This window comes from Onychomys torridus, chromosome 5 (assembly GCF_903995425.1).
Source record: "Onychomys torridus chromosome 5, mOncTor1.1, whole genome shotgun sequence".
NCBI lineage: Eukaryota > Metazoa > Chordata > Mammalia > Rodentia > Cricetidae > Onychomys > Onychomys torridus.
Genome location: NC_050447.1, coordinates 87,538,914 through 87,563,341, shown reverse-complemented (window position 1 = coordinate 87,563,341; position 24,428 = coordinate 87,538,914). Strand labels below are relative to the sequence as shown.

At 46.0% G+C, this 24,428-nt stretch overlaps 1 protein-coding gene across 7 annotated transcripts in view; it reads left to right on the top strand.

Annotated features, from left to right (window-relative positions):
- Nrp1 (neuropilin 1) overlaps positions 1–24,428 on the top strand; it is a 155,351-nt gene that overhangs the window by 117,590 nt on the left and 13,333 nt on the right. For 6 of the 7 annotated variants that reach the window (XM_036187526.1, XM_036187527.1, XM_036187525.1 and 3 more), the window contains 4 exons: positions 1,139–1,470; positions 9,052–9,196; positions 13,152–13,256; positions 20,349–20,408. In XM_036187526.1, the coding sequence (XP_036043419.1) occupies positions 1,139–1,470; positions 9,052–9,196; positions 13,152–13,256; positions 20,349–20,408 (642 nt within the window). The remainder of the gene's footprint in view (positions 1–1,138; positions 1,471–9,051; positions 9,197–13,151; positions 13,257–20,348; positions 20,409–24,428) is intronic. The other variant, XM_036187529.1, reaches the window with a different exon arrangement.

The window sequence follows — 24,428 nt, the reverse complement described above, 5'->3', positions numbered from 1 at the left end:
CTGGGACTGGGAACTCACCAATTCATCTAGGCTGGCTGGCCAGTAAGGCTCAGGGATCTGCCTGTCTCTGCCTCCCCAGTGCTGGGCTACAAGTGTCAGCTGCCATGTAAAAAACATGGAAATTGGAGATCCAATTGAGCTAACTCCCCAACACCCACAATGTGATTCTTAAAACCTAGATAGAAAATATTGTTCTTTTCCTTGAAATAATAGAGAGCTAGGACAGAGGCGAGCTTTAGTGTCAGGTTCGAGAGTCACTTATGGAATGACGGCGGAGGCCGCCACACATGTGCAAGTTGATTTTAATCTCAAAAGGCAGATCCAGGTGAACCTCTGTAAATTCCAAGCTGGCCAGAGTTACACAATGAGGCCCTCTCTCAAAAGGGGGTGGTGGGGGTGGGCATTGATAATGTAGCTCAGTTAGTAGTGTGCTTGCCTACCATACACCAAGCTCCGGTTCAATCCATAAAAGCACAAGCATTGAACATAGTTGCACATACCTGTAATCCCAGCATTCAAGTGGTACAGGCAAGAGGATCAGAAGTTCAAGGTCATCCTCAGCCTCAGGTATTCATTTCAAGCCTACATTAGACCCTATCATTTTTTAAAAAATAAATAGATCCTGAAGACAGTTGATGGAAAGGATAAAATGGCACTGTCCTTGTCATTGAGCATGAGGCTCCCTGGACCTCATCTGTCTTCTCCATGCTAAGCCATGCTCTTCCTTTGTTGCATCCTGTCCAACTTCATGTTACTTCAGCAGTTTCTTGTTTGGGGGATATATTTCTTTAAGTATCTCCAACCCACCATGAACTGGGACTGCTAGGCAGCTTCTTGAAACTGGAGCAACTTCTAGGCACAAAAGAGCATAAAACCTTAGCTTGACATTAAACTTAGGAGAACCGAAAAGGCAGCAGGGCAGGGCTGGCAGTGAGGCTCTGGATGAATATCTCCTTCATGGGACTGTGAGTCTAAGGAAAGGATTCAAGTAGAGAAGAGATATGCAGGAGGGAAAGCTCTGCTAATGTAGACTTAGAGACGGGGGATTTCATATAGATGGATACAAGCTTATGTTTTCTTTCTGAGCATGGTGTCTCTCAGGAAATAACCTCACTTCATCTGTTCTCCCCACCTCTAGATTACCCTTGCTCTGGAATGCTGGGCATGGTGTCTGGACTTATTTCAGACTCCCAGATTACAGCATCCAACCAAGGAGACAGAAACTGGATGCCAGAAAACATCCGCCTGGTGACCAGTCGCTCTGGCTGGGCACTGCCACCCTCACCCCACCCGTACATCAATGAGTGGCTCCAAGTGGACTTGGGGGATGAGAAGATAGTGAGGGGTGTCATCATTCAGGGTGGAAAGCACCGAGAAAACAAGGTGTTCATGAAGAAGTTCAAGATCGCCTATAGTAACAATGGCTCCGACTGGAAAACCATCATGGATGACAGCAAGCGCAAGGCCAAGGTGAGGCCTGGGGTAGGGAAGAGCCACTGTCTGGGGACAATACCTGCCCACTGGCTCACCAGGAAGTCACTTCTCCAGCCCATGATAGAAGTAAAGAGTCATTCTTCATGTCCTGGGATTTTTGTTGTGGTTTGGTTGTGTGTGTGTGAGTATGTGTGTGTGTGTGTGTGTGTGTGTGTGTGTGTGTGTGTGTGTGTCTGTCTGTCTGTCTGTCTCTCTGTGTGTATGTGTATGTGTCTGTGCATGTGTGTGTGTGTGTATGTGTGTGTGTGTGTGTGTGTGTGTGTGTGTGTACACGCACCCATGCATGGTTGTGCACACACATTCATTCATGCATGCCTGCCTAAAGCACCACACTCATGAGTGTGGAGGCCAGAGATCAACCTTGAATGTGGTTCCTCAGGAGTTAGCCACCTTGTTTTTTGAGACAGGGTTTAGGCTACTTGGCCACAAGTCCCAGCGATCCTCAGTATCTCCATCTCCCAAGCCCAGGATTACAAGTATGTACCACTATACTCAACTTTTTACATGGGTTCTGGGGATCAAACTCAGGTCCTTATGTTTGCCTGGCAAGTGCCTTACCAACTGAGCTATGTTCCAGGCCCCTTCTCATGTCCTAGCAGAAGTCAAGGATTTCCCAGGAAAGCACAGATTTGGCCAGTTTGGCTTGTCAGTAAGCTCCTGGAGTCTACCTGACTCCACCTCTCCAGCATGGGGGTGACAAATTCAAGATGCTTAATTTGGCATTTACTTGGGCACTGTGGGACTAGTCTTGGGTCCTCATGACTGCACAGCAAGTGCTTTACCCAACATGCTCCCCAAAGCATTTGTTTGTTGGTTCATTTGTTCGTTGTCGGTTCATTTGTTCATGGTACTGAAGAACGTGTATGCAAAGAATGTACTCTTCACTGAGCCACATTTCCCCACACTATTTAAATTTTTCATTGTTGAGCTGGGTATGTATGTAATCCCAGTACTCAGGAGGCAGAAGCAAGAGAATCTTTGTGAGACCAGCCTGGGGACATAGTGAGTTCCAGGCCAGTATGGACTACAGAATGAGACTACACCAAAAATAAAACACAAACATATATTCAGTTGTCATAAAATATGCATAGAATTTACCATCTGAATCTTTGCAAGCACACATCATGACAGTGTCACGTAAATCCATATCTATGTCCAGCTCTTCTCCAGAACTTTAGGCTCGTGAAGCTGAGATGCTGGGCCCATCAGGAATCCCTCTCTGCTTCCCCTCAATCAGTCCTAACCCATCATCATCCTACTCTCCGCCCCTGGGTCTGACTACTCCGGAGCCTCCTGTAAGCCAGTCATAGCAGAGAATTCGTTGTTTCACGGCTAGCTTATTTCACTTAGTATAACAATGAAGGAGTGTGGGTCCCAATCTCCTTCCTTCTAAGAGCAGAATAGTGTTCTGCCATGTGAAAAGCCACATTAATTTATACATTCACTACTGAGGGACCCTTGGGCTGTCTCCATCTTCTAGCTATCACGGATAATGCTTAGATATATTGTTACACCTTTGGAACCTCTTAAAACTCAGTCGCCTCCTGCTGGTCTAATGAAACGAAGAGGCAGTCTCGATATTAAAATATCCCAGCATTCCAACCCAAAAGATATGCTTTAGCACTAGGTTTTACTCAGGGTTCTGGCTACATTTATTTACACTTCCTGAGAAGACCACACCAAGTTGGACCGGGTCCCAGGAGTGTACTTGGGTGGCCCTAAGTGGATTTGGAATGAAAATGAGGACCAGCCCCCAGGTTCTCACATACTCTGTTGACACTTCTCACACCAACACATTTGGCCTTTGCTCTAGGTCTTTCTAACTCTACCCACCCAGAGCTGGTCCCTCCCACCTCCCACCCCAACCCTCACCCCCACCCCCTCCCAGGTGGGTGAAGAATGCAGCTCATTGGCTGGGACATCCTCTTTCACTTTCCAAACAGGGGGGCAAGGCCTTGCAGATGGAAGCAATCCTGGTCCTGCTGCTCGCTTCCCTCCCTCCAGACATGTGGCTTTGAGGGTAAGACCCTGTTACCCCAAAGGCTGCAGGTCAGTGATGGAGCTGCCCGCCACTGACTAAACCAATGTTCTCGCTGAGTGCCGTGTAAGACTCTCTCATCCCTCCCTGAATTGACTTGTGGTTTCTAAAGCGTTTCAGCATTAAGTGTGGCTACATTCTTTCTTTTCTGAGACAAGGTCTCATGGAGGCTCCCACTGTTGGGCTGGCCCCCAACTCACTAGGTAGCTGATGGTGGCCTTGACTTTCTAATTCTCCTACTGGGATCACAGGCATGCACTATTGTGCTTGGTGTATGTAGTACTTAAGAATGAAACCCTGGGTCCAGTGTGTGTTGGGCAAGACCTCAACCAATTAGTTGACCTACAGCCCCAGCTCAGAACCTTCCTTCTATCTCAGGTCTTTTTTACTTTCCTCTTTTTTTTTTTTTTTTTTTTTTTTTTTTTTTTTTTTTTTTTTTTTTTTTTTTGTGTGTGTGTGTGTGTGTGTGTGTGTGTGTGTGCATGTTTATATGTGTAACTGTTCTTGGGTGTGCCATGCACTTTTGTGCACAAGCATGTAGAAACTGGAGGGCACTTTATCCCTCATTCCTCACACTTGATCCACCTTGTGTTTCGAGACACGGTCTCTCTCAGACCTGGGACTTACCAGATAGGCTAGGCTTACCATCCAGGGAGCCCCAGGAATCCTCTCATCTTGGTCTCCCCTGCACTAGGGTTACAGGTGTGTGACACCACCCCTGGTTTCTTTTTACTTGGGTTCTGAAAATCAAACTCAGTCCTTACCAACTGTACTATCTCCCAAGTCCACTTGTCCTTTTTATGTCCACCCTTTCTGGACTTGGGAAAAGGCAAAGGGAAACCCACCCAAAACTGAAGTCCCTGTACACCGACTTCAAAGAGTGGAATGGACCGTGACTTCATCCCAGAACTCGAGTAGGCGGCAAATCAGCCCCTTCCCCACTGCTGCGGATGCAGGGTGTGTTGTTATGACACATTCTTCACACAAGGCTCTGAGAGAGCAAACAAGTCGCCATATGTGTCTGATAGGAGGCATCATATGCTTCCTGTCATCTAGCCCTCATGGCAATGGAGCCTGAAGCTGTCAGCCTGTCGCAGTAAACCCAGTATAGGGTTGCACAAGAAACTAACGCATGAGTTTCAACTTTAACAGAGTCCCCTGCTGGAGACTGATTGGATACATTGGAATTTAGTCCTGAAATGCTCATCACTGTCATCCTCCTATGATACCTGAAACCGTGGAGACTTCTAGACTACTTAGACTGAGCCTAATCTATGATTCTTAGCATGCTCTTCCTCTGAAATAATATTACTAAAGTAGAGATGGAAATTGGTAAAAATCTTCCATTTCAGACAGCCTACATTTTCAAATTATATAAAGGTATTTGAAAGGTATTCCACTTAATGGTCCAAATGCTGGCTGCCTGCCGAGGATGCCAGCCATCATTCATGTAAAAGTGAAATGTGGATATTTGTAAGATAAGACAGTGCTCTTGTGAATTAATCTCCTTCATGCCCTTCCCTCACCCCCCACCCACAAATGTATAATTGGCAAGGTCTGTCTTCTACCACAGTTGTTATGGTCAGAGCCTGGCCCTTGCAACCCAATAGGCTAGTCTTAGCCATCACAAATACCAGGGAAAAGCTGAGAAAGGGGACTTATCCAATGTGGCCCCATTGAGAAGATGAGCAAAGAGGGTATCAGTGGCCCCAAGTTTATCTTCCAGATCCTGGGCATGAGGCTTAGGTTTAAATGGAGGGCTAGAGGTATGCATAGCTGAGCAATGCTAGTCGATTGTGGTCTCGCCCATCACTGACCCACCCTTTTCCCAGCTCCCATCTCTGCTGCAAAGTGGTCTGACAAGTTCTCAGAACTGTGTGAAATCTCTTCCTGGGGGACAAGCTCTCACTGTGGCTAGCACCAGCCTTCAGCCTTTTCCTTTGCCTAAAATTTACTAGAGAAATTCTTATTCTTTGGGGTCTATCATTTTTTTCCTGTAGTACCAGAGTCAAGGTGAGGCATGATTGTCTCCCTTTTAACTTCCTTCTTGCCAGGATGGTTACATGTCAGGGTCTAGATTAACTGAACTTTTCAGGACTAGAAGGAGCCAAAGCCCTCGGTTTCTAAAGAACAATGGTTTGTGGAGCCCTGTGCTAATTCCTAAGCAAGCCTCTGCTGTCTGAGTTCACCAGAGCCCATGTGCCTTTCACTGCTAGCGTTTTCCCAGCTCACCACCAACAGCTTTTTATAAAGATTCACCTTGTGTTCATTCTTTGTTCAAGCTGAAGTGAGGAAAGGGTCCCAGAACTTCAGCGATAACAGTGCTTCCTCTGATGTTCTTCCCAGCCTCATCAGTGTAGACAGGACTTGTGTGTGTAGTAATGGTGTTTTCATTACAATTAGTGTCTTGCTGACAACAGCTTAATTGGGCCTAACAATGCTGTATGTCAGATTCTCAATTACTCACAGTGCTTGTGGATCTATCAAGAGTCAGGACCTTGATAGTAAATGTATTCCTTAAAAAAGGAAATTGATGAATTAAGCTCTAGTGTTAGTGTGTTAGATTTCTTCTGGATTTTCTGAGTTATAAAGGCCAATTAATTTACTTCAAGAACCCAGAGCCCTTGGTTGTCTGTCTGTCTCTTCCTATATGTTTCCTCCTCTAGTCATATGTGTTCTCCATGGGATTCTCACATCCTCTGCAGTGTTAGGATGCTGAGCCCATTCAGCATGCTCCCACTCTGCCTGGAAGGGCTGGGCTGGCACTCCATCTGGTTGCCAGTTTACATCAACTTAAAGGCACATCAGTGAATACAAATGTGTGTCCTGGGTACAGACATTTCTTGGACCTTGGTGTTCTTCCCTCCTAGTGAAGAGACTAGAAGCTTGGTGTGTGTGGAAGACATCTCAGCTATACAGGAGGCCAAGGCAGGAGAATCATGCCAGCTCAGGAACTGTAGTCAGTCCTGGGTACCACAGAAAGACCCTTTTTCCTCAAAGCAAAAATAAAGTGAGGAGACTGTGTTACTTGGTCTTTGAGAGCCAGAGCACTGGAGTGGTGTGGCTAAGAGCACCAGTAAGTCAGCCAAGGTTTGCATCCTGCCTCTGCAAACTCCTTAACTACTCTGTGACCCGTTTCCTCATCTAGAAAAGATGGGTAAGGGCTCTAGAGATGACTGGGGAGGTAAAGTGTTTACCTCGCAAGCATGAGGACCCGAATCAGATCAACCCACATGAAAAAGTCGGTTGTGGTAGTGTATGCTTGCAGTCCTAGCAGTTTGGGGGGCAGGGGCAGAGGCAAATGGATCCCTAGAGCCCTGGCCAGACAGAGGTGCTATTAGGGTGCTAATCAGTGTACCTTAACTGATGTTGTTCAAAAACAAAGTAAAAAAGTAGAGGATGCCTGAGAAAATAATACCTGAAGTTGTCCTGTGGCCTCCATAAACACTCACACACACACACACACACACACACACACACACACACACACACACACACGCATGTTGTAGGGAACCAATGCATACTGTAGTTCAGACCACTTGAATGTCCCTAGTAACCAGGATTGCCGTTTACCATTGAGGTAAGAAGTCCTTTGGTCTGTAAATACCTTCAGCTTGGTGGTACTCCTTAAACAAAAGATTTCCATTTACTGGTTTAAGCTAAGGTTTTGAAATATGGCATTTGGACTCCATTAAACTATCGCTGAGCTGAGAGTATAGATTGGGGGTAGAGCACTTCCCTAGTACACAGGAGACCTTGTTTCCAACCCAAGCATCACAAAAGGAAATGAATTCTTCCTTCTTCAGGGATTTAATTCACCCTCTTCAAGAGGACCAAGTTTGAGCAAAAACAGGAGGCTTTCATCTAAGAGCCGATAGCTGCAGTGTTTACTGAAATTTGGTGTCTACTATAAACTCCACAAGGTGGCTAGTTCTCTTCCTACATTATCTTCCTCCACCTCAAATAAGTGATACAGAGCCACATCTGCAAGGCAGATGGGAGGATCGCCTCAAAGCTTCCCATTAAATCTTCAGCTTCTGGAGCAACAGTGTGTGCTTTAAGGCTCCCGAGAAATAACACTGGTCAGTTCTTAGACTACATTTGTTTTTCCTTTTCTCACTTATGGAAGAAATACCAAGCATTTCTAAAGGAATAGGTTCAGTCCCCACTTCTATGTCCTATCAAGAGTCCCGATGCAGGGGGCTGGGGAGATGGTTACATTTGTAAAGTACTCACTGTGCAAGCAAGACCCAAGTTACATCCCCCCCCCCCCCCCCCCCCCGCACCATCCATGTACTCAGTCATCATGGCAGCTGGCAAGTGGAGACAGGTGGATCCCTGGATAACCAGCTAGCCAGCCTAGCCAGTTGATGAGTTCCAAATTCAGCTAAAGACTTTCTTTTAAAAAAAAAAAAAAATACTGTGAAAAGCTATTAAGGAAGACATCCAGCATTGACCTCTGACCTGCACAGGCTTGGGCACACACATGTATATCACACATGCATGTGTAACACACACAGAGAGAGAGAGAAAGACAGACAGACAGACAGACAGACACACACACACACACACACACACACACACACACACGGGGGGGGGGGGGAGAGAGAGAGAGAGAGAGAGAGAGAGACTTGAATCAAGTAAGGGGGTTCAGAAAATGCCGCTCCCAAATGTGCCCCCTTGGAATTTCTGGTTTAGGGTACACAGAGCCCAGCAAATGCAGGGACAGTTCTCTCTGAGCTTCCTTCACCTGCTAACAAAGATCCTCTGAGGCCTGTCCCAGGAATGCCATCAAACAGGAGAGGATGAAGGCCATGTCACAGCAGAGAAGGCTGGAGTCAGACCCCCACCTAGACATAATGGTCACAGGTCTTACCTTCTGGGACCCATAAATCATCGTCTACCCCCTAAACTGCTTGCAGTCTCTCCCCTTTTTCTAGAAAGAGAGATAGGCATTTCCAGAGCTCACTGGGTACTCAGGAATTTGATTTTTCTTCAAGGCTCTGAGGATATTCTTAATGTAGTCTTTCCTTCTGTTAACCTTTTTACTCTGTTTAGTTCATACTCAGTTACTGACCTCTAAGACAGTAAGAGTTTCTACTGTCCTATACAAAGAAGAAACCAAGTGACCTCGTGTGTGTGTGTGTGTGTGTGTGTGTGTGTGTGTGTGTGTGCATGGTTTGTATGCAAGGATTTTCATGAATGTGGAGGCCAGAGGACACCCTCCGGTGTCATTCCTCAGGCACTTTTCGCCTTGTGTTTTGACACAAGTCTCTCACTGACCTGGGCTAACCATTTAGACAAGGCTGGCTGGTTAGCAAGTTCCAGGGATCTGCCTGTCTCTGCCTCCCCAGTGGCAGGATCACAAATACATAGCACCACACTCAGCTTCCTTTTTCATGGATTCTGGGCATTGAAGCCAGGGCTGTATTCTTGAAAGGCACGGACTTGACCCACTGCACCACCCGCCCAGCACTTATTACTTCTTCTCTTAATCACCAGCTCTTTTTGCTTCACAGTCTTTTGAAGGCAACAACAACTATGACACCCCCGAGCTGCGGACGTTCTCTCCTCTCTCCACGCGCTTCATCAGGATCTACCCTGAGAGAGCCACACACAGCGGTCTTGGCCTGAGGATGGAGCTCCTGGGCTGTGAAGTGGAAGGTGACTACAGCTCCCAGGGCCCCTTCTACTTTCTCCCTTTCTATTTGCATCCTCTGAGGTGCTGAGGTAAAGCTGCCACCCTCTCCACACCTGGCAGCCAGTGAGACCTGGCAGCCCCCATGCCACAGAGCATCCAAGTTTTGCTTCAGTAGTCTGCACTGCTTTCTGTCTTTGGGGTCTAGAAGATTGTCTCTCTTGAGTGTATGTGTGTGTGTGTGTGTGTGTGTGTGTGTGTGTGTGTGTGTGTGTGTGTGTTAGGGTGATGGCTCGGTTGGTTGGTAAAATGCTTGCCACACAAAGCATGAAGGCCTGAGTTCAATCCTCAGAATCCACATTTTAGAAAAAATTGCTGTGTGTGGTGGTGCGCATTTGTATTCCTTGCCCTAGAGAGGCAAAGAAAGGTAAATCCATTCCAGGCTAAGGAGAGACCCTGTCTCAAAAAATCAAGGTGGATAACATCTGCAGAACAAAAGCCAAGGTTGACCTCTGGCTTCCACATGTATGTATACACATGCACACCTCCGCACACAGGAACATCCACATACAAAAATGTTAAGGTGAAATATACAAAACAAAGATTCATTTTGCTTATTTACTTTTGAGGTTCGGGTCCCACTATACTCTAAATTATCCTCAAGTTTATGACCCTCCTGTCTCAGCATCCCAACTAGCTGAGGCTATGATGCGTGCCACCATTTTAAAATGAATAACCCACTGTCTTTGAGCGCACCCACACTTTTCTTGTCTCCGCCATCTCTCTGGGGTTCTGAAATATTTCCATTGTGGTTCAGTGAAGCCCTCTCCCTCTGTCCACTTCTCAAAACCCCTCATCAGCTCCTTTGGCTTCCAAAGGTATGGGTGGAGGGGTCATCAAGATGCCCCAGAGGGAAATATCACTTTTGCTATGGCAAGACTGGCAACCTAAATTTAATCTCTGGAACCTTCTGTAGAGGAGAGAATTGACCTATGAAAGTTGACTTCTGGTCTCCACATGTACATACTTGCTCACATAGTCATCTGCACCCCCACACATACACCACATATGCACAAATAACATAAAATAAAAATAAGTATGTGTGCAGGTCTGTCCCATCCAAATTTCTGTCTGTGATATTGACTACTGTCCTGCTCCATTTGACAGAGGGATGTCAAGACATCTTGGATTGATTCCTTAGGCTGCTGTGAAGAAAGACAGTTTAATCTGTGATAAAGTATCTGATCTTATGGTGAAGTCTGCTGGAGGACATTCCCTCATTTCTCAGATTATCATATGAAAGTCACGTGAAGGACAAATTTTAGACCCAAAATCTTACCAGGGACAGAGGTGCTGAGTGATTTGAGCTGGTTTTGTACCATTTGTTGCTTGATGCAATGGAATTCCCATCTGCCTTAGATCTGGGTATAAATGAGTAACCTTACACCAGTTTTTCCTCCTCCATAGAGGTCCTTCTCTGGGTTTCCTAGAAGAATAGCTGCTGTTGGTGCCCAGATGTTAATCAACTGAGCACATGCTCGAAATTGTTGTGAAGAAGGCTTTTTAATATCACCTTCCTCAGGTTTCAAAATTATGTGTGCATTGAGCTACCCAAACATAATTACATTCCTGAGCACATTAAATGCCATAGAACTTTCTCTATTGCACCATAGGATTTTAGGCTATCAATCACCACACTGCTGAGTAATTCATAGCTACTCTTCGATACAGATTTAAAATCAAGTTGTGACTCCCACCCTACCCCTGTTTGTAGCTTCCAAATCTGTAGTCTTAATTTTCCGACACTGTCAATGCAGACCAACAGTCACATGTCAGGATCAAGCAAATGACAAAGAAACAGTTAGCCATCTTGACAGAGTATAAAATGTGCTCATTCAGCATTCTGAGAAGGGTGGTCCTCTGGGAAAGGGGAGGTGGCACCCAGAGGCAGGTGTTTCACCCTGATCCTGGACAGAACTGTGATTTAGAGGGTGGGATGAATGGGGGATTGCAAACATTGAACCTTGTGGCAGTTTGCCAGTTTCAACTGCAGAGTGAGTAAGATAGAGGACATACAAGCACTGCCCTGAACCAAGGTAAAGAAAAGTCATCTGGGAAACATAACGCCACTGCTTCTTAATGCACGTGGCTAAGGGAGCCCTTCTATGCCTGAGGCCCCTTCTCAGGCTTTATCAAGTGAGCACCGGGGCCAAGCTTCTTGGTAGTGTCTGAAGAGCTACTGGGGAGATGATAGGGTCCAGTCCAGCCTTGAAGGACTCTCTAGCCTATTTTGTGCTCAAGCTTCTTTTTAACAACAGTTGGAGATCCCCAGAAGACAGGGAAACTGAGGCATGAAAATGAGTCACTTGTTACTTTTTGTAATGGAACCTAGGTGCCACCTTGGACCACTTCCACTATGAAGCCTCTCCTTGTAAGCACGATTAACAATGAGGAAACGTCCACAGAATGAGCAGAGCCTAAACCGTCTTAAAAGTAGCAGGTTATCAGGGACTGTGCACGCTGAGGGACAATAGCTATACAAATGGCCAGACATTCTGCTGACCCAGGGATGGCAGTGAACAGAGCCAGGGGTGTGTACATTAGGTAGGATTGTGCATGGATGTGTGTTCAGATGAGTGTGTGCTTGTGTGTGTGTGTGTGTGTGTGTGTGTGTGTGTGTGTGTGTGTGTAAAACACTGGCTACTAAGAAAAAAAAATGTAATAAGTGCTGGGTAGATGGCACAGAGTATAAAATCTTTGCCTTTCAAGAAGGAGGCCCTGGCTTCAATTTCCAGAATCCATCCAGAAGAAAGTTTGCATGGTGGTATATATTTGTGATCCTACCACTGGGAAGGCAGAAATAGGCAGATCCCAGGAACTCACTAACCAGCTAGTTTCACAAAGTCCAGGAGATGGGCCTAAACAGCAGATGTCATCTGTTCATGGTGATTGCCTAGTCATTCTTAGGTTCAGGGCTTCGGAGCACTGGAAACTCGGTTCTGTCTCTACATTTCTCTTAAGGCTGCTCACTCCTTAAGCACAGTGACAGTGTTGAGTTTCTCCCAATAAAGCAACTGTAACTGGTGCATTCCTCCTGGCCAGGGCTGGAGAGGAGCCCTCACCCCTTACCTATTCCCAGCCTCTCATATGGTTCTTTCCCATTAAAAGACTTGACCCTTATCTCTTGTCCTGTAATGTGCAATACAATCCCCAAACTGTAAAATATTAAACAGATTGCAAAAATGAATAACAGGCTGGCGGAAAAAAAAAATGGACTGAACCAAATTTAAAGGACTTCAAAAGCAGTCTTTGATTAATGCTGGCTACTTTTCAACTACAAACTCAAAGATACAGGGGGCCCAGCCAGCAGTGGAATGCAATCCCACTGGAGACCAGACTAGGTGAACTGACCTCAGGCCACAGGAGACAGCTCACACACCTGCCTGGGACAGAGGACCCCAGGTGGAGAGCTGCTTAGAGAGAAACAGAACAACCTGTGAACAAAGAATAATGCCATGCCAAGTGCAAGCTGACGCTCCTTTGTGCATTAAAAAAAAAAAAAAATGATATAAACAGCAAACTAGTCAATACTGAGACCATGATAGAATTCGTGGGTGTGACTTCTTAGTACTTAGGAATAAAAGGGAACGTGCTGTATTCTCTCTCGTGGGGGTTCTTGACTCCAGAGTTATGAACAAATATCCGGGAGACTCGAGAGGCTTGCAGGAAAGAAATGTTTATATAGATAACTATGTTTTGACTGCCCCTGCAGCCAAATCTACTCAGCAAGTAGGGATCAAACACCCAAACCCAGCAGCCCCTCATTCATGTTGTAAAATTCAGGGGTGCTTCGCTTCCCACAGAGAGGCAGACAGTGTCCCTGGCCTCCACACTACCCTCTAGAGTTTGCTGCACAAGCATGTCAGAAGCTGGAGAATGCTTTTCAGAAGTGTGAGGAGTAATACTTGGATCTTGTTTCAGCACCTACAGCTGGACCAACCACACCGAACGGGAACCCAGTGGACGAGTGTGATGATGACCAGGCCAACTGCCACAGTGGCACAGGTGATGACTTCCAGCTCACAGGTGCAGAGCCCACCCTCATCCCACCATTGTGCCTTGTCCGTCTGTGTCCTGGTCTTCTGTGTCTGCTTGTCATTCATAGTGGTGGGTGGCAGGGTACTGGCAGGGCCACTGGAGAATGGAAACCCATGTGTGGCTTGCCACCCCCCATGTGGCTTCATTTCCTCCCACTACTAACATCAACAAATCACTCCTAGTAGCTGTGGCTGTTTTCAGAGCTGAGCATGTTAAGTTGATCTCCAGGTAGCCCCTTCCGCTGTACCATGCGCAGCACCCATCCCCAACCACATGCTATAAAGCGTTCACTTTCCTTTCCTAATGAGGACAAAATTGAGTGGAGACTTTATCCAACAAATGGATTAAATTAGACTTCTAATTTTAATGCAGCTTTTAAGTTAGGATTTTGCAAATTGTTTTGTATTGGAATTTACTAAGGCAGAATTACCTATGACTTCACATCAGCCCTGGATGGCGGGTTCATCAGATGGGGGTATACAAGTGCCTCAGGATCTATCTGGTGTTACTTTCACACCATCCCAAACCACAAAATCTATAAAGAAACCTTTCTTTCCACTTAGACTGGCAGAGGGAATTAAACAAATAGGGAAATAGGACTGACTGCCCACTTGAAAACTGGGTAGGGCACTAAAATTCACACCCTATTTCTGCAAAAGGTATAATAGGACCTTTAAGACTAACTGGGACAGAAAACTCTGACAATTGTTTTGTGTTGTGTATGCATGTGTTTGTGTGTGCATGCACATGTGTGGGCTTGATAAATTCAGAGACCGACATTGGATGTCCTCTTCAATTTGTTCCTTATTTTTGAAACCTGCCCCCCCACACACACAGGTCGGCTAGACTGGCTGACTACTTGGGAGTTACTTGTCTCTACCTAGCCTACACTAGGGCTACAGATGTGTACTTCAGCTCCTAACTTTGTATTTAAAAAAGCCTGGCTTTGCTTTTTATTGCATCCAATATAAAAACCAACTGCACTGAATTTAAACAGACAAGGACATTCACATTCACAGGCCATAGAGACCTAAACCCTTCCCTCTTAGACATGTGGGTGGAGCCTGGGCACATGTTTGCTTGGGGGTCTGCAGAGTTGTGCTGGGTCTTTATGCATACTCCCGCTTGGGAAATGTTGACGGCAATAACAAATGCCAGGAAGCACCAGGTCAGGAGAGAGTACCTGCAGGGTTGTGGTGCAGGCAGTCTAAAATATAGGCAGCCTGTTGGTGCCTGGTCTACTGTGATGGCTGCATTTGGTTTGGCAACTGAGGAGGCAGGCTAGCCCCGATATCCATCTCACAACACACACAAGGCACAGTTGTGCTTGGGTTTAGTGACCACAGAATGACAGGTTGAGAATGGATTCAGCTTTGCCCTGGCCAACTTCTGCTGTTCACTGCCTCTCAGGAACACAGAGGATGGGGACTCCTCTGGGCCAAAGAGAGAAAGTTGGCACTGACATAGGAAGGGGTCTGGCCCTCAGTGAGCAACATGGCCAGCTGCTAGAGGCCAGCAAGAAGAGCAGGTTCAGCCGGGCGGTGGTGGTGCACGCCTGTAATCCCAGCACTCGGGAGGCAGAGGCAGGTGAATCTCTGTGAGTTCAAGGCCAGCCTGGTCTACAGAGTGAGATCCAGGACAGCCTCCAAAGCTACAGAGAAACCCTGTCTCAAAAAGAAGAAGAAGAAGAAGAAGAAGAAGAAGAAGAAGAAGAAGAAGAAGAAGAAGAAGAAGAAGAAGAAGAAGAAGAAGAAGAAGAAGAAGAAGAAAAGGAGGAGGAGGAGGAGGAGGAGGAGGAGGAGGAGGGAGGAGGAGGAGGAGGAGGAGGAGGTTCGGGCTGTTGTCCTTTACACAGACACAGTTGATGTTGCAAAAAGAGTTGCCTATGGGCCTGACTTGCCCTCTGGTAGGTACCAGTGGGTGGGACCTGTCACCACCTCTTTCACTTCTGTTTTCCCTTTGGGATTCCTGCACCTAACTTTTTATGTGGGCACTAGGGATCAAACTCGGGTCTTTGGGTTTATGCAGCAAGTACTTTGCTGAACTGTCTTCCCAAGCACCTGACCCAGAGCCCCCGTAATGAATTTTCATGAGCAAAGTTGAAAGTGTTATCATGTAATTTCCTAATATTGCAAGGCTAATGGCTGAACCCATTCAAGCAAAAATTTAGGGATTGTCCCTTGGTTCATTTCCAATTACATCAAAATCTCTCCTCTGCAAGAGGGAAAGAGCGCTAGGCTCCTAGGTAAAAATGCAAGGTTAAGGGGGGGGCGGGCAACCCAGAAATGTAGCACAGCTAACCAGGATTTTTATATTTAAGTCCCACCCCACCCCTTGAAACTGTCACCCTCCAAATTTCAAAGACTTATCACACAGCTGTGGGCTGGCAATGGAAATCTTATACATAAGTAGCCACGCGCCACAAAATGTTTGTCCAATTAATGCAGAGACATTTTTATGTCAGACAACAATTTCTGTGGCCAACATAGAAAACAGAGTTCCATCCCCAAGCCAGGCCCCATACAACCTTCCCAGAGTTGCCTGCAAGCAGGCCACCCCAAGCCTTAGGGTTCTGTGGGCCCCAACAGCCTCAGCAATGTCCCTCATGAAAAGGAGGCACTTCAGAATCACAGTACACCCTTTTCAATTGCCCTCTGTGGAGAGCTCTTATCCTTATGAGCCCTAGGGTGGTCAGTTAATATTGATTAGAAACAAAGGTTCAGATTTACTCACCATATCCGAACAAACGGCCTTCTCATTTTTACGTTAGTTCATGACTGAGCCAACTGAAACCAGAGCCTTTGAATGAATAGGGCAAGCCTGTTAGCCTGGAGCAAAGCGCAGATGAGGCAAGCTGTGCACCCCAGAAAATGTGTCATTCAGAGTGGAAACAGTGACAGCCCTTGAGAGGACAAGGTTTTGTTTCACCTACCATGGTGAAATGGTTTCTTTAGTAGAGAAAAAAAAAAAATCTTTCTTAATTTTTTTTAAAGTTACCAGGGCATGAAAGAAAATAGTTATTTTCTTAGACTAGTATGTCTCAACAATTCTAAAAATCTATGCCCATTAGTAAGAACCTCAGGGGCTGGTCATGTCCAGCCCACAGCCTACCAAGAACACATGGTCTTGTTCATTCTCATGCTTGATTTTTGTTGGTTATATTGAATATATTATATTGTTCAAAATTAAAAGTGTATGTGTGTGCAAGTGTGAAGGAGTGTGTCGTTTTCCTGGAAAAGGCAATGCTCACATGACATCATTTTCATGAATCCAACTAACCACACCTGACCGAGTACCTTTCATCGGTAAAACACTGACCCTCTGAGCTCACACCAGCTCCAAGCAACTTTCTACATACAAAAGGCATGCCTCCTGGACTCACACCAGACCCAAGTATCTCTGCATGTGAAACACACACACACACACACACACACACACACACACACACACACACACACACATCCTGCACTCACCTAACCCAAGTATCTTTAATACTCTAGAGTCAGCATATACTCACATTACCCTTTTGGCTAATTGTAACAGACTTTATGGCTAGAACTATAAACTTTGGGGGTCCGGTGTAATTAAACTTGGGAGGCGGGGAATGTTCTCACTTGAACTCCAAGAGCAGGGTGTGTAGAAACAGGGTTTCTCTCTTCAGCAATGCTCATTCCCTCAGCACATTCAGAGTCTGCTCACATTTTTCTCCTGAGGTGACTTTTTCAGATATAGAGTGAACCAAATACTCCAGCCAAATGCTATCATTCACTGGCGTTCAGGTGAGCTGTGCCCCCGGTAGGCATTGGAGAGCATGTATCTCTATGCTTTCTGGCCAAAGTTAAGACTCACCCCTGAAGTTGCTGAACTGCAAACCCTTTTGAAAGGCAGTGGGAGGTGAAATTTCACCTTGAGCCACGTGGCCCCAACAGTGGAATTCAGCTTCCAGCCTGTTACAGAGCTGATGGTGCGTATCAGATATGAAAGTGTGTGTCCGTTCACCTTGAATCTCTCTCCTCTCAGACTACTGGGGACAGTATGATAATGTATTCTGGCCTCCCTCCAATCCTGCCATCAGAAACTCACCTTCTTAACTCTCAGTGTACAGAATCCCTTCTTTCCAGTGCCTTCCTTATGGAGGCCATGCATATGCAACCCTTTTTCAGCACTTTCGCTCAGGGAGTGGGATGTGGTAGTGCAAAGGTTTAGCTCAGAAACTGCTAGATGTTCCGAAAGTAAAAACATTTTGGCTCTAATGCATGCCAGCACACTAAGGTGAGCTCTGGTCTATGGGGCTGTAGGAAAGGAAAGGCCTATGAGAGATCATCACAGATCTGTATGAACTGAGGGTGCTAGGCAGAACACAACTGCAGCACCCTAGAACCTTGCAGAACACTCTGCAAAAAGTTTCCACCCTCCCCACCATGCCTCTGTCCTGAGTAGACCAGTGCTTAGACTCTGGCATAAAGATCAGTTCCTCAGGACTAGGGAGACAGCTTAGCAGACAATGCACTTACACAATCATGAGGACCTGCGCTCGGATCCTCGGTCCATGTAAAAAGTCAGGTGCAGCTGGAGCAGTGTGTACCAGTAATGCCTGTGCCAGAGAGTCACAGTCAGTTCAGCTCTAGGATCAGGAAGAATGCCTGTCTCAGAAATAAAACAGAGAGGTCTGGAGAGGGCCTGGTAGTTAGGAGCTTGTATAAAATCTGAGTTTGGGTCCTAGCACCCATGTCAGACAACTTACAACTGGCTGTAACTCCAGCTCTAGAGGATCTAGAGGATCCAATGCCCTCTGGGCTCCACAACACACACACACACACACACACACACACACACAGACAGACACACATGTATTTAAAATACACACAATTGAAGAAAACACGTTATGTTGGCCTCTGGCTTCTACACACTGTGTGTGTGTGTGTGTGTGTGTGTGTGTGTGTGTGTGTGTGTGTGTGTACTAATATAGATCCGTTCCCTGCTGTGGTGATACACTAGAGGAGAATGGCTACCTTAAGCTCCTGAGTAAAAAGCAACACACCACTTATTTCCCAGGCCCATTGAGTCAAATTCTCTTCTGAGAAGCTCTGGGAAATAATTTATTTCAAGGCCCTTTCTCCCAGATATTCCGTTCCCAATAGGTCCCAAAGGGGCCAAGCAGAAAGGAAACTGTGATGAGTAATCAAGGTTCTTCCTGTGGTCGGGCGAGTTTGAGAACACTGCCAGGGGCCTGGGGGTACTCAGTAAAGTGCTTACTACACACAAGTGAATGGTGGCATGTGCTTGTCACCCCAGCATTGGGGAAGTAGAGACAGGAAGATCCCTAGGACTTGGTGGCTAGCTAGCCTAGCCTAACCGGCAAGCCCCTGGGTCTCAGTGACAGATCCTACCTCAATAACCCAAGGTAAGAAGGACATCTGATATTAGCCTCTTGCTTTCATGGGCACCTTCGCACACAAGTATACATATTCATGTATCTTCATATGCAAGCACCCCCACCCATACAGACATGCAGAGAGAGAGAGAGAGAGAGAGAGACTTAGAACAGCCTAGAATGGGGATGAGTGGGGATGGCGAAGCAGCCATGCAGAAGAGAAGTTAAATTCTGCAAAAGGCTGCAACCCATTCCCCTGACAGAGATTTCCAAGGAAGTCCCAGGCTGAATCAAAGCTAACAGTATTTCTGCAATCATTGTCCCATTCCTGAGTCCCTTGGGACTGTGAAGAAATGTTTATCCCCTTTGCCTTCACAGACCTTCTACCACTTCTCCAAACCATAGTCTAAGCAGAATATTTGTTCTTGGAAAAAAATAAACCGCTACTCGAGAGGAAAGAATGAAAAAATGAGAGAATCACAGTCATCCACTTCAAACCTTCAGTTTTAAAAATACCTTGCAGGGACTGACCTCGTGACTTCCCTGAGGGCACACTTCTCAGCCATGGAAACTATCTGAAGCTTCAAGGTGTAGGTCAAGTTTAATACTTCAGTCAGTGAGGACTGTTAGTGGCCCTGGCCTTTCACTGTTGAAGCTGAATGTCACATTTAGCCTTAGAGCAAGGTCCTCGACTCCCCATGCCTTCTGGATACTTCATGAGGAAATGTGCCAAGATATATGGCACACTTGAAAATTGCTACAAGAGACCTCACTACTACCACCACAAAGAGAGAGAGAGAGAGAGAGAGAGAGAGAGAGAGAGAGAGAGAGAGAGCAATGCATTTGCTAATCAGCACAATTTAACAATTCCTGTATGTGTGTGTGTGTGCACATGCAAGAATGTGATATTATACACCATAGATAACAATGTTTATTTGTTGATTTTTAAAAGTTTAAAAAACAAATGTGTGAGAGTTTAAAAAAAAAAAAAAAGTAATGTTGCCGGGCGGTGGTGGCACACGCCTTTAATCCCAGCACTGGGGAGGCAGAGCCGGGCGGATCTCTGTGAGTTCAAGGCCAGCCTGGTCTACAGAGTGAGATCCAGGACAGGCTCCAAACTACACAGAGAAACCCTGTCTCGAGAAACCAAAAGGAAAAAAAGTAGTGCTGTTAGAGCTAGAACAGTGAATCAGTTGGTAAATGGCTTCCCCACATACCTGAGGGCATGAAGTCAGCCCTGAAAGCCCCCACAAAAACAAAAACAAAACAAAACCTGAGCACGATAGCAACAAGCCTGCAGCCCAGTGTTAGGGGAGTGGATCCCTGGGGCTCACTAGCCAGCCAGCCTAGGCTACGTGGGTGACACTGCTTCAAAGGAGGTAAGTGACATTTCTGAGCATGTCACCTCGGGTTGTCCTCTGGCATCCACATGCACATGCCCTGCACACTTACCCAGGTGAATCTGAATCTGCACACACCTGTAAACATACACAACACATGCATAAAAATTCAAATAAAACAGTTTGATGATAATGTTGTCTGAATCAGATATTGTGATAGACTAAATATCAGTCAAACGTGATTGATCTTGTCAGGAACTAAAGCAAGACTTTTCTGTGGAGAATGTGTCAATATGTGAGCTTGTAACATTACCCACCCTTACGTCTGTTTTCTTATTTTGGTATGCCACTGCTCTTATTTTTCAGGAGGCACCACTGTCCTGGCCACAGAGAAGCCAACCATTGTAGACAGCACAATCCAACCAGGTATACCAGATGTCTAGTTTTATACACTCCTTCCACTTCCAAACAATATCATTGAGTTTTGTGGTTTCAGTTGCTCTAAAGACCTAGAAGAGATGCCCAGGCATCCGGTCTGAAGGAAAGCTGTAAAAGTCACATGCCTTTGGTCGGCCCTCAGTAAGCTCCAGTGAGCAAGATTCCCTTCCTCATCAGTCATTGCTGAATGACAAGTCCCAGCTACCCCCCAGGGAACTGAGCAACATACTTTGTTTAATTGCAGCACAGCTCTGATGTGGCCTGTGTTTGCAAACTGGAAGAAGAAAATCCCACCAGCCACAGCCTAGCTATTTATTTTCATCACCATTCTGCAAAATCAAGAGGCGCAAAGTTTGTCTGCTGCGCCTGCCACAGAGTTGGCAGTTTTACAACAGCGCTTCCAGTGGGTGTGCCACGAGACAGGGTGCAGGAAACCAAGGTTTACACTGTGCCTGGGCAGAGAAACACCCTGGGAGCAGCCCCCTTGTCCTTAGCTCAGAGGAAAACCCGAGGACTCTGCACAGCCAGCAGTGCGGGTTATCAAAGGCTGCCCTCTTTTGTTTTCTGTTAGTATTCTGTGACATTCTTCCCCACAGACTCCCACGAAGGGAAGCACTTGTATAAGCAACCAGAGGGTTTTTTTTTTTTTTAAATACTTTGGAGTTAATCATTAGAGGAAGGTGAGAGAGGTCAGCTTTCCAGATTCTTCCATTTCCTTTATTGAAGTTCACTCAGCCTTGGCCCCGGCAGTCATTTATTAATGGACCGTGTGGTGTGTATCAATGTTTCCTCCACACTGACTGCAGGAGGGAGGACTAGAAAGGACTGCCCTAATTAGCATGCTTCCTTAAAGGCCATTGTCACCGTTGACCTGATTAAATGGCAAGGCAAACTCCTTCTGTGGAACTTTCCCCCGGTTTTCTGGCACTTAGGCTAACCAAATGCTTGCTCCCACAGAGCCCAACACCGCTCAAACATGAGGCAGAGGAATAGTCACCTAAAGGCCCCAAAAGCTATATTCCTGCACATATCTTTCCAGGATCTAATTTGACTTTGGGGGCTTTAGCCTAGGATGTTTCGAGGCTCTGAACCCAGGCCCTAGCCACCCTGAGATGCTAAGTAGGTCTGTCCACCCACCCTCAAGAGGTCACTCGACAAGCAAAAGAAGACAGAGTGGGAAGAGGAACCAAGAGGTCCAGGGACACTCTACTCCTTCTTAGCAATTCTGACATGAGATTTATGTTTAACTAGAGGGCAAGAACTATGCCCTCAGCTGTGGGTGAAATCTTCCCAGAGACAAGTTTCCCCCTCCTGATGGCCCAGGCATGAGCCATCCTCCTCCCAGTGTAAGATTTATGGGGAAATTCCAGAATCATTTTAATAGTCTGATGACACAGGGAAGGGCACTAATGTCTCTTTGCAAATATTCTGCTCTTACCAGGCCATTACAAGGAGGAAGGCCCTGGTCTACATGTCCTGAGGCAGGCTTCTCTGGAGTGGGGCTGTGGGACTGTGGCTCTCAATATGCTGTCTTTGGAAGAGGACAGAGTGAATAACGGGGTTCTGATGATGCCATGTATGTTTCCACTGCTCTTCTGCTTCCTTCTCTTGCTGGAAATGATTAGAATTCTTCTGCAGTAGTCAACTCCCTGGCTTCATTCATCTCTCTTCTTGCCTATCAAAAGAGCATAGGTATCTTTGAAAACAATGAAAGTGAAGGTCATGGTGACCAGACCACACATGGTTTTAATAACACATTTGCTTTCTACGGGACCTCTGGGTCATTCTTGTGAAGGCCTTACAAACAGGGGCCTGTCAGCCCTCTCCCAGGGTCTGCCAAGGCCAGAGGACAGGAGTACAGAGCATGAATCAGTAGGACTTGTAGCTACCACCATCTAGATAAGACTGGTTCAAACAGCCTGTCAGACTATTTATTCCATTGTCTGAGTTAGGAATCTGGTCTTCACCTCCTCAATGGAAGGTGATGAACTGTATGACCTTTGGAAGATAATGAACAGCATTCTGTTCATTAGAATGTTCTGGTTAGGTCACTTCATAGGCTTCACAGGGACTGAAAATACTTCCAACCAGAGGTCCAGCTCAAGGTTAGCTTGACCACGCCTAAACCTTGCTGGCATACAGGCTTTCCATGCTTCCCAGGTGGCAGCAGCAACAGCAGCAGCAGATAGATCCCAAGGCTTTGTCAAAATTCTGTTTCCCTGAGCAGTTACAGCCTAAGAAGAATCTTAAGATTCAGTTTTAAGGGCTGAGGGGATGTCTCAGTGAGTAAATGCAAGCGTGAGACCCTGAGTTCAATGGCCACACAGAAAGCAGGGTACATGGAGCATTCATTGAGGTGGAGACGGGCAGGTCTTAGTGACCCGATCCTAGCAGGCCTACCCCTACTTGGCAAGTTCCAAACCCCCGTGAAAGCCTATCACAAAAAAACAAGATGGGTGGAACCTGAGATTGACCTCTGACACACACACAAACATACACACATGCATGTACACATGTACATACACACAGGGATAGACTTCATCTTGAGGATTTTTTATCAATATAATAAGCTCAGCAAGAATACAATACCCATATACTGCCTAGGTTGTCATCAGAGGCATAAAAGCCTATTGATACTTGGACAGAAAGTGCCAAGACCCCCCTGTTTAATGCGGTTCTCTCTGCAAAGGACTTTCACCCTCTGAGGGTCTTCCCACATCCCCACAGCAGCTCTCAGTGTATTGGTGACCTGTGATTGTGTGCGCTTCCATACCTCACTTGCTTGGACTTTAAGACCAGCAGATGACTAAGCAGAGATCATACTAGATAGGAGACTTGACTCGAAAGTAAAGCCCTTGCTTACATCCTGTGCTAATGACTCAACTGCGGGCAAGATCGTTTCGGCAGCACAGCTGGCACTTGCTCACAGAGGCCATAAATTTGTTTTAAGTTCAGAAGATTGTTTCCTGCTATTTTTAAGAAGGGATTTAGTCCAATTATTACTACTGATTTTAATGAGAACTGTGCACAACTCCAGGGCATGGGTAATAATTGAAATCTTGGCTGTCAGTGTCCCTGTGTCTGTGTGTCTTTCCTCCACTTGACTTTCTCATCTTCCGTTCCTCCCCCACTTCCACCTTCTTTCCTAATCCTCTGCAGTTTTCTTTTGTCTTCTACAAATGTCTGCTGAAATGCATTGACTTCTCTAAATGAATAAGATACCCATGTCACCAAAACAAGACAAGGAGACAGGGGTCCAATACAATGTAAAAGTTAAATTCTAGGGCTGGCCAGGCTACTGGATGTTAAAGGCGGACCACTATCCATTGAGGAGAATATTAACGTTGAGGAACAACTTACTCCTTGCCATGGTCATTGCTCAAATGCCAACTTCATATGCTTTATGATATCTTCAGAATGTTATCCAACATAATGCACAGTGTGGATTTCTGGACCAGAGAGCAAATTTGATGTGCTAGCAAAGTGGATGGAACCAATGCCATGTGGGTTGTGAAGGCTTTCTGCCCTCTTGCATATCTTACAAAGCAGACTGAAGCAGAAAAGTTAAACCCTCCCGCTTTGACATCAACGTTTCCTACCATGAGGTTACACAACAGTACATTCCAGGGCAAGGATGCTGACCACGCCATCTGCAAAAGTCAGCTTTGCTGCCCAAGGGCGGTAACTTCAGGAGAGAGATTTCTGAGCCGTGTGAAGTCCCGCTTCATGCTTCAATGGCTTGCACATGAAAAACCTCTCTCCTTTGACACGCAAGCTGTCCTTTTGCTCTAGCTGAGCATGTGCACAATAAACACATCATGTGACCAACTTTTCTTTTGCAACCAGCTCTGCCCACCCTTTGGGAGGTCACATTACCTCCTTATTATAAGGAATTACATTCCATATTCATATGGTGAGCTCCTTCCAAAATCGGACATTAGCACTTGAAAAGGATTCCTTGGAAACCAAAACACGCATATTAAATCATCCTTATCTATTTAATAAATC